Source organism: Coffea arabica, chromosome 5c (genome assembly GCF_036785885.1).
Source record: "Coffea arabica cultivar ET-39 chromosome 5c, Coffea Arabica ET-39 HiFi, whole genome shotgun sequence".
In the NCBI taxonomy this organism is placed as follows: Eukaryota; Viridiplantae; Streptophyta; class Magnoliopsida; order Gentianales; family Rubiaceae; genus Coffea; species Coffea arabica.
Genome location: NC_092319.1, coordinates 36,201,219 through 36,218,726, shown reverse-complemented (window position 1 = coordinate 36,218,726; position 17,508 = coordinate 36,201,219). Strand labels below are relative to the sequence as shown.

The 17,508-nt window shown below is 37.8% G+C and overlaps 3 protein-coding genes across 6 annotated transcripts; 2 read left to right on the top strand and 1 right to left on the bottom strand.

The window, feature by feature from the left end:
- Nucleotides 1-2,591: 2,591 nt before the first annotated feature.
- LOC113689768 (F-box/LRR-repeat protein At4g14103) lies at nt 2,592-6,209 on the top strand. Of its 4 annotated transcripts, XM_072050838.1 has the most exons (5): nt 2,596-2,926; nt 4,232-4,627; nt 4,817-5,173; nt 5,273-5,416; nt 5,514-6,209. In XM_072050838.1, the coding sequence occupies exons 2-5, from the start codon at nt 4,256-4,258 to the stop codon at nt 5,847-5,849; spliced, it is 1,209 nt and encodes a 402-aa protein (XP_071906939.1). In that variant the 5' UTR covers nt 2,596-2,926; nt 4,232-4,255; the 3' UTR covers nt 5,850-6,209. The 4 variants fall into 4 exon arrangements, with proteins under 4 accessions (XP_027063341.1, XP_071906939.1, XP_027063338.1 ...); XM_027207540.2 differs by having other exon boundaries at nt 2,592-2,926; nt 4,232-5,173; nt 5,524-5,806; XM_027207537.2 differs by having other exon boundaries at nt 4,232-5,173.
- Nucleotides 6,210-7,801: 1,592 nt separating this feature from the next.
- LOC113689342 (uncharacterized) lies at nt 7,802-8,728 on the top strand. Its single transcript, XM_072050010.1, has 2 exons — nt 7,802-8,038; nt 8,156-8,728. Exons 1-2 carry the CDS (start codon nt 7,802-7,804, stop codon nt 8,726-8,728), a joined length of 810 nt encoding a protein of 269 aa, XP_071906111.1.
- Nucleotides 8,729-12,233: 3,505 nt separating this feature from the next.
- LOC140007292 (uncharacterized) lies at nt 12,234-14,006 on the bottom strand. Its single transcript, XM_072050009.1, has one exon. The coding sequence runs from the start codon at nt 14,004-14,006 to the stop codon at nt 12,234-12,236; it is 1,773 nt and encodes a 590-aa protein (XP_071906110.1).
- Between the last annotated feature and the right edge of the window lie 3,502 nt (nt 14,007-17,508).

The following is a 17,508-nucleotide window of genomic DNA, read 5'->3' as shown; positions in this document are numbered from 1 at the left end:
AAGTGAGGGTTAATATAGTCTTTTTATAATTAGTATGAGAAAAAAGTGATATTTCTAAAACCTCATAAGTATCAAGTGATATTAAGAGAAACCTCAAGGGAGGTTTCTGATATTTCTGATACTATACCTTATTTTTACTGCTTTATGAGGTCGTTTGTCTTTCCTTTTGTCTCTGTCTCTTTTCATTTTTCTCTTTGCTGTTTTTTGAGCAATGGAGTGCACTTTTTTTTTCCATGCTAAGTGTTGACAAGATACTAATTAGTAACAAACGTGCACGAAGTTATTGGATAATTTCTTTTCTGGTTCAAACATAATCTCTGATCCGCACATGTCACGATCCAGTCCAAGAGCTGGCCCAAGTAGATTTTTGGGCCCAAATTTACTGGTCCAAAATAGTTAATCCAAGTTACAAAGTAGCCCATGAACCCAAGTTCTTAACAATTTCTTTCTCTTAACCATTTCTTTCTTTTACATCCTTTCATCTTTAAGACTTTGCATTCTCACAAACACTTGCATTTCCTTGCGTAGCCAGAATCATAACCCTGGTTTCAACACTTCCTTGCACAATAGTAAAATTGCAAACGAATCGAACAGTTCGAGTCAAAACCCTACTCGAGCTCAGTTAATATCAAGGTCGAGCTCAAAGATACTCAACTAGTTAACTTGCGAGCCAACTCAATTATATATACATATATATATATATTATTTTTTATTTTAATAATAAAAGTACATATATATCCCTAATATTTTATTATTTGATAAGAAAATTTATTATTTTATTTGATTTTTTAAAAAATGAAATAATTATTTTTATTTTTTTAAACTCGAGCTCAAGCTCGATCTTGACTCGATCTTTACATTGAAAGTTCGTTGAGTTTGGGTTTGAGTTCGAGGTTGATAAAATTAAGTCGAGACTCGATACAATTAGATCAAAATTCGACTCGATTCGACTCGTTTGCAGCCTTGATAATCAGAGCCATAACCCGTTGGTTTGAGGCTCACTCTGTTCAGAGATCACACAAGATTCACTCTGATACCAACTGTCACGATCTAAGTCTAAGAGCTGACCTAAGTAACTTTTTCAACCGAAATTTACTGGCCTAAAATGGTTAATCCAAATTACAAAGCAACTCATAAGCCTAAGTTCTTAAACCATTTTTTTCTTTTGCAATTTTTCCAACGCGGGATGCTACATTACACGAGAAAAAGGAGAAAAGAGAAATGAATGGTTTGAACGTCGAAGTAAGAACCTCAGGGATATCCCTGCCAATCAAGTCTTAAGGAACAATTGCTGGTAATTTTACATCAAAAATAGTTATCATCAATAATATTCGGGAATTTAATGGTGAAAATTAATCAACAGAATGTTCATGTACAAATCGGTTTTGAAACTATATGGCTTGTTACCTTTGCTGTGATGAAATACACTTGCATTCAAAGGCTCCAAACAGGCTGTCAGTTAACTAGGCTACCTATTGGATTGGATGAGGTACATTTCCATTCATAGGCTCCATATAGGCTGTCAGCTAGGATTAGATACCTACTACATTGGCTGAGGATAGGAGCTGAAAAGGTTGAGGATGATCCATGTGAAAGCATATATTTTATGTAAATAGTTTTACGGGCCGGGTCAAATAACCATTAAAGTGAAATTAGAAATTTAAGAATTTTTGTAACGAAGTACTTAACACAGTTAACATTCATCTAACTTATTTTATATATATATATATATATATATATATATATATACTAATAATTATCATTCTTTATATTTATTTATTTTTTTATTTAATTTTATTTACTATCCTTTAAATTTATTTTTTTAATTAATTTTACATTTTAAAAAATAACACTTGAATTATATTTTAACGAATAGCTTATGTACACTAATTGGATAAACTCGAGATTTAAAATAGTTTCACGTAGGTGATTTGATAGGATGGCTATGGACTAGTGCTTATATACCATTTCTTTCTTTTCCTCATTTCTAACGTGGAACATACAAGTTATAGGGGTGATCTCCACCCTACACGTTGGACTTAGCCCCATGTATTGTTGGAATTACAACTGCTGCAGATGCACCTTTCTCAATGTAATATAATCAATGCCCCATTTCCAATTATATAAAACCTGTGTCACAGTGGAATGCATAGATTTGTCTAGGAATGTAATCGAGTTTAATCAAGACTCGAGCTCGAGCATTGATATATCCGAACTCGATCCGAACTCGATTCGACGTACAAGAAAAATATTCGAGCGAGTAGCATTATTACTCGAGTTCAAGTTTGATACATTATTCATAGAACTCGAACTCGATTCACATGGCATGAAGTCAAAACGAGCTGTATTGAATTCGAGTCAGAAAGATTTGAAATTTTTTGATAATTTTTGAGTGAAAAGATATTATCACTCTTAAAAAAATTTCATATAACTTAAAATATTTTATAAATCCAATCACTTTTACGATCACAAGGGTAATTTTATAATAATAATATATTAAAAAATTAAACTTAAAAAATTCGATAAGGCTCGACGAGCTATCTACTCTTGCTATTAGATTTGTATATTTGAACTCGAGTCACGTGTTTTTGACCGAGCTGCTGGTTCTAGATTTTTCCGACATCATTTTCCCAAATTATTTCTATTCAATCACTCGCTCCCCAGTATTAATTTTGAAATGACTCTCAGAATAGTTTCTGAAATTTTAAATTGCCAAATTGCCCTTTTATTCAAACACTAATTTATGGGTTTTTTTAGTCATTTCAATGCTGTAAAGATAGCTAGTAAGTAAAACAGTCTAAAATTAGAGTTTTTTTTTTTTTTTTTTTTTGCACTAGAGAGATTTTCATTCATTACATTTGCAATTTAGGAATTTAGGAGGTCACACGGACTTCACATTTTCCCTGAAATACAGTAAAAACATAAGGTAAGATATGATCCTCTTCTGTTGCTACATTTTTCCTGTTTTCTGGTTTGATTGAAGTCTCTGTATGTCATATTTTGTATGGAAGCAGTTGGATTTTTGTGGGTTCCTCTTATTTTTCGATAGTTGGTTAATTGTGGCTCAATTACGCTCTGATTCTTGGATTTGTTCATTTTTTGTTTAGTTAATTCATTCACTTACAGTTTTGAAATTTGTTCTAGTTCCTTCGTTTTCTAAAAAAGAAATTTAAAGTGGTTAGAAATTTTACGTTGCAGGGTTTTGATCTGTCTCGAGTTCTGTTTCGTTGTTGAATTTTAATTAATTGAAGTCTATGTGTTTTTGTTTCTCGTAGTAGAATAATTTGATTATGGTCCATAATTCCTTCCCGATGTTCATGTGCTTTCTTAGTTACTTGGCTGACAGTTTGGTCTAGTTTTGGGGGATTAGGGGATGAAAATCAGCAGAAAACTTGAGTTAGTAGAGAAAAAGGAAAGATTCTAAACTTGGCAAGTTTCTTGCCTTTTGTTTGAGAGTTTGGGAATGAAACGGAATGATATCCAATTTGTTGAGTATTGCTATTAGTCTACTTTACATTTCACGTGTATTATTCATTGAGTATAATTAATTTAGGCAAAATGGGTGACTAGAAAGGTTTAATAAGCTTTCATTTCACTTTCCTTCATTTCTCCCCATGTCTGAAATTCAATTGAATTATTTTCTCCAATCTCGTTGTTTACCTCAATCAAACTGCCAAACAGGAGAATTTTCATTTCTACCTTCTTTTTTCTCCAAGTCACTGGATTCAAACTTCAGTTACATTCATAGATTCCGAATGTTAAGCGATCGAATGTGTTGGAAATGAAACATGCAGGGCTAAACCAGGAGAGGTCAAATTATTATTATTCCAAATTGTATTTAAATGGGAATACATGGACTAAACTGTGTAAAAGTCTGGCACATAAAAGCACAAAACTACAACTTGTCCTTCTATGTTGAAGTTTCAAGTTTGTTTCTTATTACATTTTCTTTTCAGCTTTTTCAGTGTTGAGTTGTTTGCTTAGAATGGGGATATGAATTAATTCTTCATCGATTCTCGAGTTGTTTGCCTCGAAGTTTAGGGTATCGTAGTTCTGGTGGATATTACCCACATACGTGTAGGATTTGTGTAATATGCTTGATATCTTTTCGGTTTAAGGGTGTATTGATTTTACATTCAATTTTTGCTCATTTAGGTCTACGCTAAAAGATTGTTGTTAAATATCTAATGTTCTATCTCTACCTTTGGTCTTCTGAATTGCTTGGTGCTAGGTGTTTTTGCTGCTTTTGGAAGGTATGAGTTTCAAAAATTCTGAAGATTGGAGAAGACAAAAGTATGACAGACTAAGTGCTTTACCAGATGCTGTCTTATGCCACATCCTTTCATTTCTCCCAATGAAATATGTCGTTGCAACCTCCATTTTATCTACCAGATGGAAATACCTTTACATGTCTGTTCCTGTGATAGAACTAGATGACACTGTACATTCTCAAGAAGAAGAAGAATCTCAGGACAACATCAGAAGCGACAGTTTTAGAAGATTTGCAGATAGGGTGCTTATGCTGCGAAATGCTGACATAATTCAATTTCATCTCAAATGCACAACGACTTTCGAAAGTTCAGTAATCAATGCATGGTTATGTGCTGTGCTTTTGCATAAGGTTCAGGTGCTTAATCTTTTCATGAAATATGACAATCCTAGATGTTTAACAAGTGAACTTTTCACTTGTAAAACACTTCAGTGGTTAAACCTGGATAGCTCCATTATCATCAAGCCGAAGTTAGTTCATTTACCAAATCTGAAGATCTTACGTCTTTTCGGAGTAGAATTAACGGATGATGGTTCTATACCACAGATCCTTGCTGGTTGTCCTAAGCTTGAGCATCTGCACATGTGTGGTTGCCAATTGCATGGAATTCAAGTTCTTGATATTTCAACTCCTTCTCTGAAGAGCTTAGAATTTTTCAATTGTTACGGTGCATTCCGAGTTGTCATTGATACCCCAAATCTTGAGGACCTGTGCTATGTTGATTTTTTAAATGGAGATCCATTGGTGAAAAATCTGAAGTCATTGGTCAAAGCTTATTTGTTTCCTTACTCTGTAACTCTACAAAACACAGATGATGCATGCTTATGTGGGGGTCATGTCTCTAAGTTCCTGAATGCAATGGCTAACACCAAGTCTCTTACTCTCCTAACTGTTTGCTTGGAGGTAAGCTTTCATGCTTTTTCTATTTCTTCAGCTTTTTCAAATATTGTTAGAAATTCCGAAACTAATTCTGAGTCTAATATTTTGATATCTTGTATGAAGGGTCTCCTTCATTCCGGCTGTTCAATCCCCAAATTCCAAAATTTGACCTATATGAAGCTAGTGCCACGCCATAACTGTCATTGGGAATTGCTACCAATCCTACTTCACAGTACACCCAATCTAAAAACTTTGGCTCTTGATATGGTGAGTTAGGATGGGAGATGCAAAGTTTCACCTTAAGTTGCATATTAGAGTTGTTTTTCTTGTTTGGATATCAAAGTTTTCGATTACACTTGCATAGGAATTTCCAGACAACGATATTCGCCAATGGCCCAAGTTTCCTGTAACGCAGAATCAGCCCATCTGCTTGGCTCAGTACCTCAGGACAGTGGATATTTTCAATTTCAAAGGGATGCAGTTTGAACTTGATTTGCTAAGCTATCTTCTGCAGTATGGACAAGTACTGGAGAAGATAAACTTAATTTTTTCACAGAATAATGGATTCTCAAACTGGTCGGATGCAGTTAGGAAGATATCAGCACTCCCAAAAACATCATCGACATGCCAGCTGGAATTTCTTTGTACGAGCAAAAATACATTTTGCAAGCCTGTATGCTTGACATCCATCAGAAGTTGAACAGGGGCAAGCAATGGGACTTAAATTTCTGTGAAGAGCAACTGAGATCAGAGTTATTCTTGACAAGGGTTCTCTGCCTGCCGTGAGTATTGCTATTTCATTTTGTTGATTCTGCCATGGTCTGGCCTTCTAGCTGTGGATTTGTAAGTACTATCAAATAGATTTGTGATTTAGCTACTCTGTTTACGCAACCTGCTTTCTGTCTTGTGCAATGTTGCAATCCTATGAGGCTGATAAATTCAGTAACTGTTGGTACGAGTGAGGCAATGCAAAATGACACGTGCTTCGCCCTACCCTAGTTTATAATGCCTAGCTATTGAAATGACTAGTTGGTTAAAGGAAAAAATCAATTCCCTTGTATTGACTGGTTTTGCTAGTTTATTTCCTCTTTTACTTTCTCTATCTGCTTTTGTGGAATAATGGTTTGACACTACTTTTTATTTTTTTTTCTTTTTTCTTCTGTCAGTCCAAGCTTGTATGCTGTTAAATTCAGTTCTAGGATGTATGCACAGCTAATTAGTAACTTTCTACTTTAGAGACACTGTTGAAGGTAGAAGAAATCGAGTAGTAGTCTTTTGGAATTATCAAAGCAAGGGCCTTCCTGAGTTCCTGGTATATGGTAAAGGAAGCAAAAGCCAAGGTCTCTTGCTCTGTTTATAGACATAAAGGAGGAGGAAATTTTAGTATGTATGAAAAGAATTTGGCAACTCTTCCTGCATCTGAATGAAGGCAGGCGAAAATTTCAGTGGGAATGGTCACCAAACGGAATGATTTATAATTTAGAATGAAGACAGAAAGATTTAATAGAACGGGACAAGGACCTGAGAGGTAACTAAATTTTTTTTAATAAAAAATAGTGACAAAGCAGATTTTTGGGTTTTCTCGACAGCTAATATTGACACCAAAATTTTTTTTTTTCCAAGCATTCTATTATTTTTTTAATTAGTTAATGAAAGGAGATAAAAAAAACCTAGGAAGTTATTATATAAAGTGAAATTGCCCGTCTAAGCATTTGTCAATAACTTTCTCTGTTTTCTTTTATCAATTTATTCAACTTTCTCTACTCTTACATCAATCTAATAGTGGATAAAATTTATAATGGTGATAATTTTATATATGTTGTATGAGCATGAATTATTGACTACCTCTCGAGTGTAAAGTATTAATCTTTTGTGTTTTGGAGTTCATCTATTACATTTCGACTTGTTCTTTATTCTTTAGGTATAACTACACAACTTTTTTTTTTTTTATAATTTTATAGACATAGAACTTTGTAGCCAAAAGTTTAGTTGCATGTAAATCTCACAAAAAAATTATGACAAATTGATCATTTAATAAGCATTAGTGGTAATTTTGACATTTAAAACGTTAGAGAATCTAGTTTATGGGTCTTTATGTTATTTTCAATAGAATGAACAACAAGCCTTCTTTTCTTACTTTAAATGCAACGCCAACGTCAGTGTGAAAACTGAAATGGCCGTGAAATCGTATATAAACACTGATTCCTAATCCAAATACGAAACCTATTCTAACACTACTCTGTTATGCAATTATCGTAGCAAGATAAAAGGCTACAAAATGGCGGTCAGCAGCCCAGATAAAGTTGAGGAAATCATAACATGGACTTCATTAGCGTTATGGATTTACCAACAGATTTGACGACAGAAATTCTACTGAGATGGCAGGTGAAATCATTGATCCGATTCAGGGGTGTTAACAAATCCTGGTGTGCATTCATCAAAAGCCTTGAATTCATCGCTCAGCGTCTTAGCCATGCCAACAGAGAGGATGACAAACAATAACAATACCTCCTCATCAGGCGCTTCATCGAAGACTTTAACGAAAAACGTCTTGTCATTCCATTCTAACAATGAATCGCTGGCCGTCATAGCCCCAGATTTGGAGGTTCCTACTTTCAATCATACCTTACATCAGGGCAACAGGCCCTGCTAATGGCTTCTTTTGCATCATGCATCGTCATGATGATATTTATTTTTTGTAATCCTGTGTTACGCAAATTCATCAAGCTTCCCGCTTGCCCTTTAGGGATCCCACATGGATGTCACAAGATCTCCGAGCATTCAGGATTCGAGAATGATCCTATCACTAATGATTACAAGGTTATCAGGCTAGTAACAATGACGCCTAATAAAAGATATGGACATCAGGCTTTTGTAGTCAGAGCTGATGTTTACAATCTCGGTACCAGTTCTTGGAGGGAGTTAGATACCGTTCCCCGATAGTGTCTGTAAGAGAAACCATATGCTGCAGTTTCATTTGAAGGATAGTTACATTGGGTCATCCAGAATGCTATCCTTTGTTTCAATATCACCAATGAGGTGTTTCGAGAGATAGAGTATCTCAATTTGAGCATTGGTAGTAGGGGCGAGAATAGTGTGACTATCTTAGAAGAATCCCTTATCCTTATCTCGAGCATATCAGGGAATCCCAAACTCTTTTCTCCAGCATATGATTATAATACTTCAATCAAGGTTTGGGTGATGAAAGAATATGGTGTTAGGGAGTCTTGGACCAAGAAATTTTCCACAGCACATCTACCAGAAATCAATTGCCAATTATCCTTTTGGAACAATGATGAGGAGCTGTTTACACAAATCAAGAATGGGAGAGTTGATCTTCATGGGATCTCCGCAATGGCCAAGAGCTTCGGAAGTATCAGATGTACGAGCCGACCAACTAACCATGGGTTTCCAACTTACCTAAGCGTTGTAACTTATACTGAGAGTTTGATTAGTCTCAATGCTGAAAGGAACCATTGTCTATTACTCCCTCCGTCCCGAAAAGTGACAAACTTTTCGAGAATTGGAGTATTTTTCAACACTGGGCAAAAAGAAGAGATATCCATCTACACTTCCTAAATTGTCCCCGCCAAACTGCCCAAACTTTGCCTATAAGTGGTGTGGTGAAGTTATTCAAATAATTTATGCAAACAAGTCAACAATTTGGGCCCACTATATTATTAAAGCTACACTAACTCTTTGCCTATGTTACACTGCACGTGCTAGCAAACATCCATTAGCACCAGTCACGCACTTTAAAGTGCATCCCGGTCTTATGATAACTTGTGCTAGACCCACATATTTAAAGGTAGTACTTGAAGGGTAAAGTTAGAAGAAGGAGAAAAATTCATTTGCCATTTTAGGCATGTGATAAACATTTTGGGACAGACCAAAATGAAAAGCATGACAGTTTCAATGGAACGGAGAGAGTATGACATTGGGGATTGTTTACTGGAAACTTAGTAGATTATTTTGCAATTTTCTTAATTTGATATGATCCGATTTCTTTGGTCCTTAGGCTTGGTAGTTCACAGGACTAATCTCTTCATTACACAGCATATACCTGTTCAATGGTTTGTTTTGCAATGAAACATTCGAAAGTGACTATTAAAACAAAAAAGTGATTAGCACCAGCTGTAGTTGTATATCATGCTTTTCTATGGTTCCACTGTTCTGTAAGAAATCTACTATCATATCTTGTCATTTTAGTTATATTTGGTTTCTGCAGATTGGTCCCTGCTCTGCATTCCTAGTTGGTAAAGGTTTTGAAATTTTTTCGATCCACTGGTTCTTTAATTTCTTGGAGTAAATTAAACCAAATTCGGGATTCTAGTTTACGCTTAGACTTTCATGAATCCTTATTTCATCAGTGCATTACCATTCAATTTCTGGTGACTAATAAAAAAACCGCTTCTTTTTTAAGTTCTGATAGAGCTTTGAATGTGATAAATCAGCTCTTTATGCAAGTCGTTTCTCTTGGTTTTAACCCAAAATCCTGATGTAAAGGAAATGCTTCTCATTTTGCCTTTTTACACTTCGCCTGTCTTAGGGTCTGTTGCAACTATAGCAGTCCGAAGCTTGTCATTAATTGCTTGAACAAAAGAAGAAACAGTGGCCAACAGGTTCTTCCATCATTAATGAGAGTGTCTTTTTTTTTTTTTGTCGAAACGATAGGAAATATCATTAACTAAAAACCATATTACATGTACGAGCAACGGCTCGAAGTAACTGCACAAAAAGTGTTCAACAAACACTGAGGAAATTTCTTTCCTCATCCACAATTATGCTTAAAGCATCCACACTCAGTAGTCTATTGTCTCACATATTTTCCTCACTTTCCAAACCAAAAGAGCACATGCAAAACAGTCTCTTCAGGCTTAGAATATCCTCCAGCAATGTAGCCATCTTACTATCTGTTGGCCGTTGCTGTGTTAGTTGTTTCCATAGTTCTTTGTTGCAGAAATTGAGACGTACCTCCCTCCACTGCTGCTGTACAGCTTTGCATAGAACCAATTTTACTGCCAGAGCTGCGTCTAAAATGTTGCTCCCCAAACTTCTCTCTGTCAGCATCCAATCTGCAATTTTAGTGTTTGCCGCATTCTTTGCTGTGACTCCTATGCCAAAAGCGTTTTGCCCTTGTTTCTTTACTGTTGCCACTTGTATGATTAGGGCCCCTTCATTTCCATTGCTCTGTCCTTGGAGAACATTGGTATGAACTGTTTCTTCTGTACTCTTTTTATCCCCCTGCTGATGTTCAATCCCTTGTTCCATCCATTCTTTGTGCGCCCGTTCTACTAATCTCAGTGGAGCTAATCTAATTGAGTTCTCATATTCCCTCTTGTTCCTATCTTTCCATACCTGCCATAATATATTTGCTGTCAGGCCAATATGCTCCTTACCTTCCTGTCTAGCTCTTGCTTCTGTAACTCTCATCCACCATCTCTTAAAATCACCCCTCTGATCATTTGCTCCATCCCACTGAATGGGGGCTGATTTCCATACTTCCAGTGCATGTGGACAGTTGAGTAACATATGTTCTATGGTTTCTGGAGCCTCACCACAGGTTGAGCAGATAGGGTCCCCTATTCCTGTTCGCTTTCTCACTGCCTCCCTGACTGGTACTGCTCGTTTAATGCACTTCCAGATGAAGTGCTTAATTTTATGCTTGATGTTGAGCTTCCATAAAGTATTCCACATCTGAACCATTTGCTGGCTTCCTTCTGAGATGCTTGTTCCAGCTCCCTCCTGGTTGCACCTTCTTCTGCTCATGCTTTTTTCCATCAACAGTTTGTATCCTGAGTCGACTGTGTATTCCCCTCCAGCTTTTGGTTTCCAGTAGAAGCTATTCTTCCCTCCCTGATAAGCTTAGAGGGATACGGAGAATCTGCTCAGCGTCTTCTTTGTTGAAATATCTGAAGATAACATTCCTGTTCCATCTCTGCTGGCAGATTAGCTCATCAACCATCTTTAACTCACAGTTACTTGTTCTACATGTTGAAAGCTTCCCCGTAGGTGTCTCTGGTAACCATTTGTGGTCCCAGATTTTCGTGTTCCTACCATTTCCAATCCTCCTAATCAGGCCTTCCTCTATTAAGCTCCTTGCTCCCAGCAATCCTTGCCAAATCCATGATGCATTTTTAGGGAGGGTGCATTGTAGAATGGATTCCTGAGGGAAATACTTGGATTTTAAGACCTTGCTGACCAGAAGATTTGGGCTGGTTAATATTCTCCATAACTGCTTACCCAAGAGTGCTTTGTTGAAAGCTTCCAGATCCTTGAACCCAAGGCCGCCTATGTTCTTATGTACTACCATTTTGTTCCAAGAGATCCAGTGCATGTTGTTCCTTCCCTCAGATCCACCCCACCAGAAATTGGACATCATGGTGCTAATTTCTTTGTAGAGTGATCTTGGCAGCTTAAAGCAAGACATAACGTACGTAGGCATGGCCATTGCAACTGCCTTCAGCATGACCTCTTTTCCAGCTAAACTCAAAAATTTATTTTTCCAATTCTGAAGCTTGCACTTGATGTTTTCTCTAATAAAACCGAAAATCTGATTCTTTGTTCTGGAAATCACCATAGGAAAACCCAAGTACTTACCTTGCTTAGCTTCCACCATCCCTCCCAAGGCTTGGCAGATCATTCCTTTTTGAACAACTTCCAGATTTTTACTAAAGAAAACTGCAGATTTGTCAAAGTTGATCAGCTGTCCTGAGGCTGCTTCATAGACTTTTAAGACTTTCATTATTTCAGCTGCCTCTTCCTTATTTGCTTTGCAAAAGATAAGCGAATCATCAGCAAAGAAAAGATGGGTAAGTTGAGGACCTTGCCTGCTGATTTTCAAGCCTGTGATCCTCTTGCTTTCTTCAGCTTGCCTTAACAGATTGGAGAATCCCTCAGAACATATTACGAACAGGTATGGTGACAATGGATCTCCTTGACGAATACCTCTCCCTGGTGAGACAAAACCTTTCACTTCTCCATTACAATTGAAAGAATAATTGACTGTTGTTAGGCAGCCTGTTATCCATTCAATCCATTTAGTACAGAAGCCCATTTTGCTCATCATAGCCAGCAAGAAATGCTACTCCACCCTATCATAAGCTTTTGCCATGTCAAGCTTAACAGCCATATATCCATTTTTCCCTTGTCTTTTGTTTTTCAAGTAATGCATGTATTCATGAGCAACCATTACATTATCTAAGATTTGTCTACCTGGGATAAAGGCTGATTGAGTCTTGCTAATGCATTTGTGCAGGACTACCTTTAGTCTATTAGCCAAGATTTTTGAAATGATTTTATAAAGCACACTACAAAGACTGATAGGCCTGAAATGCTTTAAACTGATAGGATTCTGGATTTTGGGGATAAGAGATATGATTGTATGGTTGATGGATTTGAGCATGAAGCCTGAAGTGAAGAAAGCTTGAATCGCTGGGATGATGTCTTTTTTGATGATGCTCCAAAATTTCTGGAAAAATAGAGGAGTCATCCCATCTTGTCGTGGAGATTTTTCGGAATTCATGGAAAAGAGAGCATCATGAATTTCTTTTTCCTCAACTACCTTGGTCAGATTATTATTCATGTCCTGAGTAATGGAGTTAGGAATACCATCTAGAATATCAGACATGTCACCTCTCCCACCACTGCTAAAAAGATCCTTAAAGTAATCAGAAATTTCCTTCACAACCTCATCCTCACTACTAGTCCAAGAACTATCATTACGCTGCAAGTTTCTGATTCTATTGTGCACTCTTCTACCCTTGACATAGGTGTGAAAAAACTTGGTATTTTTATCCCCCTCCCTAAGCCAACTAATTCTCGACTTTTGTCTCCAAAAATGCTCTTCCTCCTTATATGCAGTGCTCAGCTTATCCTTAATGTCATTCAGATTTTGCCACCTGTTAGCAGACTCCGAAATTCTGGCTTCCTCCAGTTCTTTCTTAAGATCTTGAATTTTGCTCCTTGAATTGGCTTGGAAAGAATTCCTCCATTTCAAGAGTTCAATTCTGCAATTTCTGATCTTTTTTGTAATTTTGAACATCCTAGAGCCTTGCTCCTCTATATTCCAAGCCCTCTCAATCACTTGATGCACCCCTTCCTTTTGAAGCCACCTCTTGTCAAAGTAAAACCTTTTCTTATGCCTGTCTGTAGCAGGTATGGTGTCTATCATCAGCATGGAGTGATCAGAAGCCAAAGTGGTCAAGTGCTGGCACCTTGCCTGCTCAAAAACTTGGAACCAACCCATACTACAAAGGCCTCTATCGAGCCTTTGCCTAATTTCTCCTTCATCATTCCAATGGTTACTCCACGTCCAAGGTTGACCATCATAGCCAATGTCGACAAGATTGTTCTGATCAATGAAATCTTTGAAATTCCTAAAACTTCTCTCCTCTCTTACAACACCTCCCCACTTTTCTTCATTCGATAAGATGTCATTGAAGTCCCCAGCTATAAGGAATCTGTCTCCCCACAGCCTTTTCCTTCTACTGATCACCCTCCATTGTTCCCTCCTAATCAACGGATCACAGCTAGCATATAAGCCAACAAACCACCAGATGCAGTTACTGTCACTGTCCTCAATTTTAGCCTCTATCGTGAAAGCAGTAGTGTTCACTTCTAAGATGTTAGTGTCCCTAGACCAGAACATAGCCATACCACCAGCTCTATTCATAGCTTCCACAACTACAGAATTCTCGAACCTGAGCCTTCTAGCAATCCTATCAATGACAGGTTTCCTATTCTTAGTTTCGCTTAAAAAAATCAAACTTGGAGAGGAGAGGTTGTTAACCTCCCTCAGCTGGGGAACTGTCAAGGGGCTCCCCACTCCTTGACAGTTCCACACCAAAACCCTCATACTCCTATGGGGGCCCCTTTAAGGAAGGGCCCCTCCTCCTCTCCTCTCAGTTCAGTAGAATACAGCTCCTCCAGAGGCTTAGATTTTTTCCAATGCACTAACTCACTGGAAGCTTCCTCCATTTCTTCATCTCTTACCAGGCACTTCCTTTTTCCATCCTTAATGTGATTACCACCTCTACCGTTAAGCTCTGTCAGAGGAATCCTGGTTCTGTTTTGGGATTTCAACCTTCTAAAAGTCCTCTTAGCTTGCTGGACTACCTCTACCCCCACCCTTTCCACACATAGGCTCTCCTGATTAATCACAAAAGTGCCTTCTGTCTCCTCATTTGACCCCACCTCTTGGTTTTGATTCAGGCTCTTAACCACTGCCTCGCTATCCTCTTCCATAGTCTCTACCTCAACAAGATTTTTTCCTGCTTCTGCAGCCTGCGGCACTAGAGATAGCTCATGGTTTTCCTTGCCTAAGCTTAGCTGACTCTCCTGACCACTATGCGAGGCCATCTTACATTCCTGTTCGAACAAAGGTGCAACCGTCTCTTGCACCATCCCATCCTCTACTCTAACACTACTATTCCCTCTGGAGCTCACTCCTCCATTTTCAGTGGTCAAGAGTTTTTCCAGCAGGCATTTAGTCAACTTAGTCCTACTACTTTCCTGCTCAACTAGATCGCCATTGCGGTAGGACCAATATCTTCTGTCATTTACCACTGAAGGCCTACTGGGTTTATTCTGTGGTGAAGCCTTATAAGTCCCAGCTCTCATCCAAGGACCATACTGGTTCTCTACGCAGCTTCCCCCTAAAACACGCCTCTCCTTGCAAGTCCTTTCACTATGGCTTACGAAACCACAACTATAACAAAAATCAGGGCACCTTTCGTATTTAAAACCTACCCACTTAAGGACGCCAGCAATCTTGACCACTGTACCTCTTAAGAGAGGTTTAGACAAATCAACCTGAGCTAGAATCTTTAAATGTCTACCTTCTTTCCCCCCTGACTGAGGAACTATCACTTCACTAACACCTTCAAACACTGATCCTACCTTTTTTCCTACCTCTTTCGAGAGCCAATGGATCGGCACATTCCAGAGCTGCACCCAAAGGGGTGCTACCATAAAAGCACTATAGTCCTCTTCTATTCCCTCTGACCATCTTTTCAACACTAAAATTTGGTTATCAATCACCCAAGGGCCCCCAGTAACAATTTTCTCCTTCTCATCAGCATTAGGGATGTTAAACTGAAACACATTCGGTCCCAATTCTATAACTGTCATGTTTCTCGGATACCCCCAAGCCGAAGCCACGAAGCTTTTAACTCCTGTAAAGTTAGACACTTTCTCTCCTATAATTCTACCTATGATGCTATCTTCGCAGGCTCTCACACCATGTTGAAGGTCTTCAACCTCCAGAACCGCTCCTAAGAGCTCATTCCCTTCCAAAGAAAATTTCTGCAGAAGATCCGCTAATTCTCCCTCCATGGGCAAACAGTCCTTTCTAAAAGGTAAATCTCAACTCCACACTCAGGGAAAAGGGCTTAACAAACAGAGTACACAAAGGAAAACAGAGTACAAAATAAACCAGAAGGAGAACTGAAGGGATTAAACTGAAAAAGACCCACCAAGATGAAAGACATTGTAAAGGTTGCTATGAACACCGTTACCTACACAAAGAGCTAAGGGAACTGGATCCATGGCCCGCATTAACCTGGCAAAAGCTTACTCAAGTTCTGAAGCTTGTGTCGCTTGGGCTTCTTTTATCCATGTAGAACGTCGCTCAGTGATTACTCCTGACAATTGCATGGCTTCCGCCATAGCTAATGAATCCTCTATCTCGGGATCTCATGTGTGATGAAATGCGGGAAATTGGATGTATGAGACTGAGATTATGAAAAAGTTTGAAATTAGAACCTTCCCACCAAAAAGGTGAAGAAGCTCCTATCCCAAGAGAGAGCACTTCTACTTAGAGAGAGAGAAACCTCTACTTAGTGAGAGGAGATGAATATTCATTGCACCATTTTTGTGAACATCAGAACAAAGTGCTTTTCTTCGATAGCAGTTCCCTTCTTCATGTCAGGCCGGGACTGTTTTGTACAGAAGCAATCTTTAATCAGTTGAGCTACATCTTCACCTCCAATTGATTGTCAACTTCCCTTGACAAGGTTTACATACGATTATCTAAATATTGGGAGCAAGGCTCTACAGACATTTGATCATCTAATTATTGGGAGCACATTTGCAACGATATTGGCTACAGCATTTTCAATCACTGAAACACTTTTGCAACAAATTTGTCTAGTTGGCTACGATTTCTCCCGTACCTAAATATGAATTTGTTATAGGGACTTTGGAAGCCAAAGCTCGGAGTTCTTCATGAAAGTCGAACATGTATGACTTTTCTGTTTTAGTTTTGAATATTTTAGCTAAGGTAGATAAACTTAATTAGGCATATGGCCTGCTTGAATGTTTTAACTACCATAACCAAAAATCATCTGGATGCAATTCTTTATGACAACCATACTTTGCATGATTAAACTACAATGCACTAAATGTTCACCAGAAAGTTATCCACATGAAGTTATTCTCAACTCAGCACATTCAAGTATATAACAACGGTCCTTAGGGTGCACCTTGTACATCTAGAGTCTAGACATATCGTATTGAAAATGTTTTAATGTCAAGATGGCTCAAACATGGCCACAAGGATATTGTAATGCTATGACATGCTGCTATAAAAACATCACAGTATCCTGATGGCCACGTTTGAACTATCTTGAAGTATATATAGTTGGACAAAATAATGTGCCTAGAGGTAGTCAAAAGAAAGTGCTTTGCAATTTCAACGATTTAAGAAAATTTAAATATGTATATAGCTGTTCTGGTACATATGCATAAATCTAGTACTCAATCTCAGATGTATACAATCTTAGAGGCTCAAGTTTTTAATTGAACAGAGAAGATAAGAAGGACTATCTGCAGAGGTGCTCTAGGTTTCTGCACCACTCCAGTAAGCCACACAAATTCAAGCTTATTATATGGTCTTGCAAGCATGTTTGCCTCTTCTCTAATGTCTCTCAAGTCTCAACTCCTAGAAAAGCATCTTTTTCTGCTTTACTTCTCTCTCTCTCTCTCTCTCTCTCTCTGGGGTGTTAATTTACTTTTTCTGTACCATACAAGTAAAAATCAGTCCTGCAGAAGATTGAGAATATTCTCATCATGGTCTTTTACTCACAAATATTACTTGTTTCTGTAGTAAGATGAAGCAAGAAGGCTTAGTTTCAGTATAGTGAACATATCAAAAAACCTTTTTTTTCCTCTTTGTAATTTTTTATTTTCAAGCAATGCTGGAATTGAAGTGCAGTTCCAGTTAGATAACGTCACTGTTTCAGGAAGACAAACTGTCAACTTGGCTGTAAAACATGTTGGAATTAACATGGGTAGTAGATCTTTCTAGCTATATTCAACTGCAGTGAATGATCACATATTTTATCTGCTGCTGTAACTGA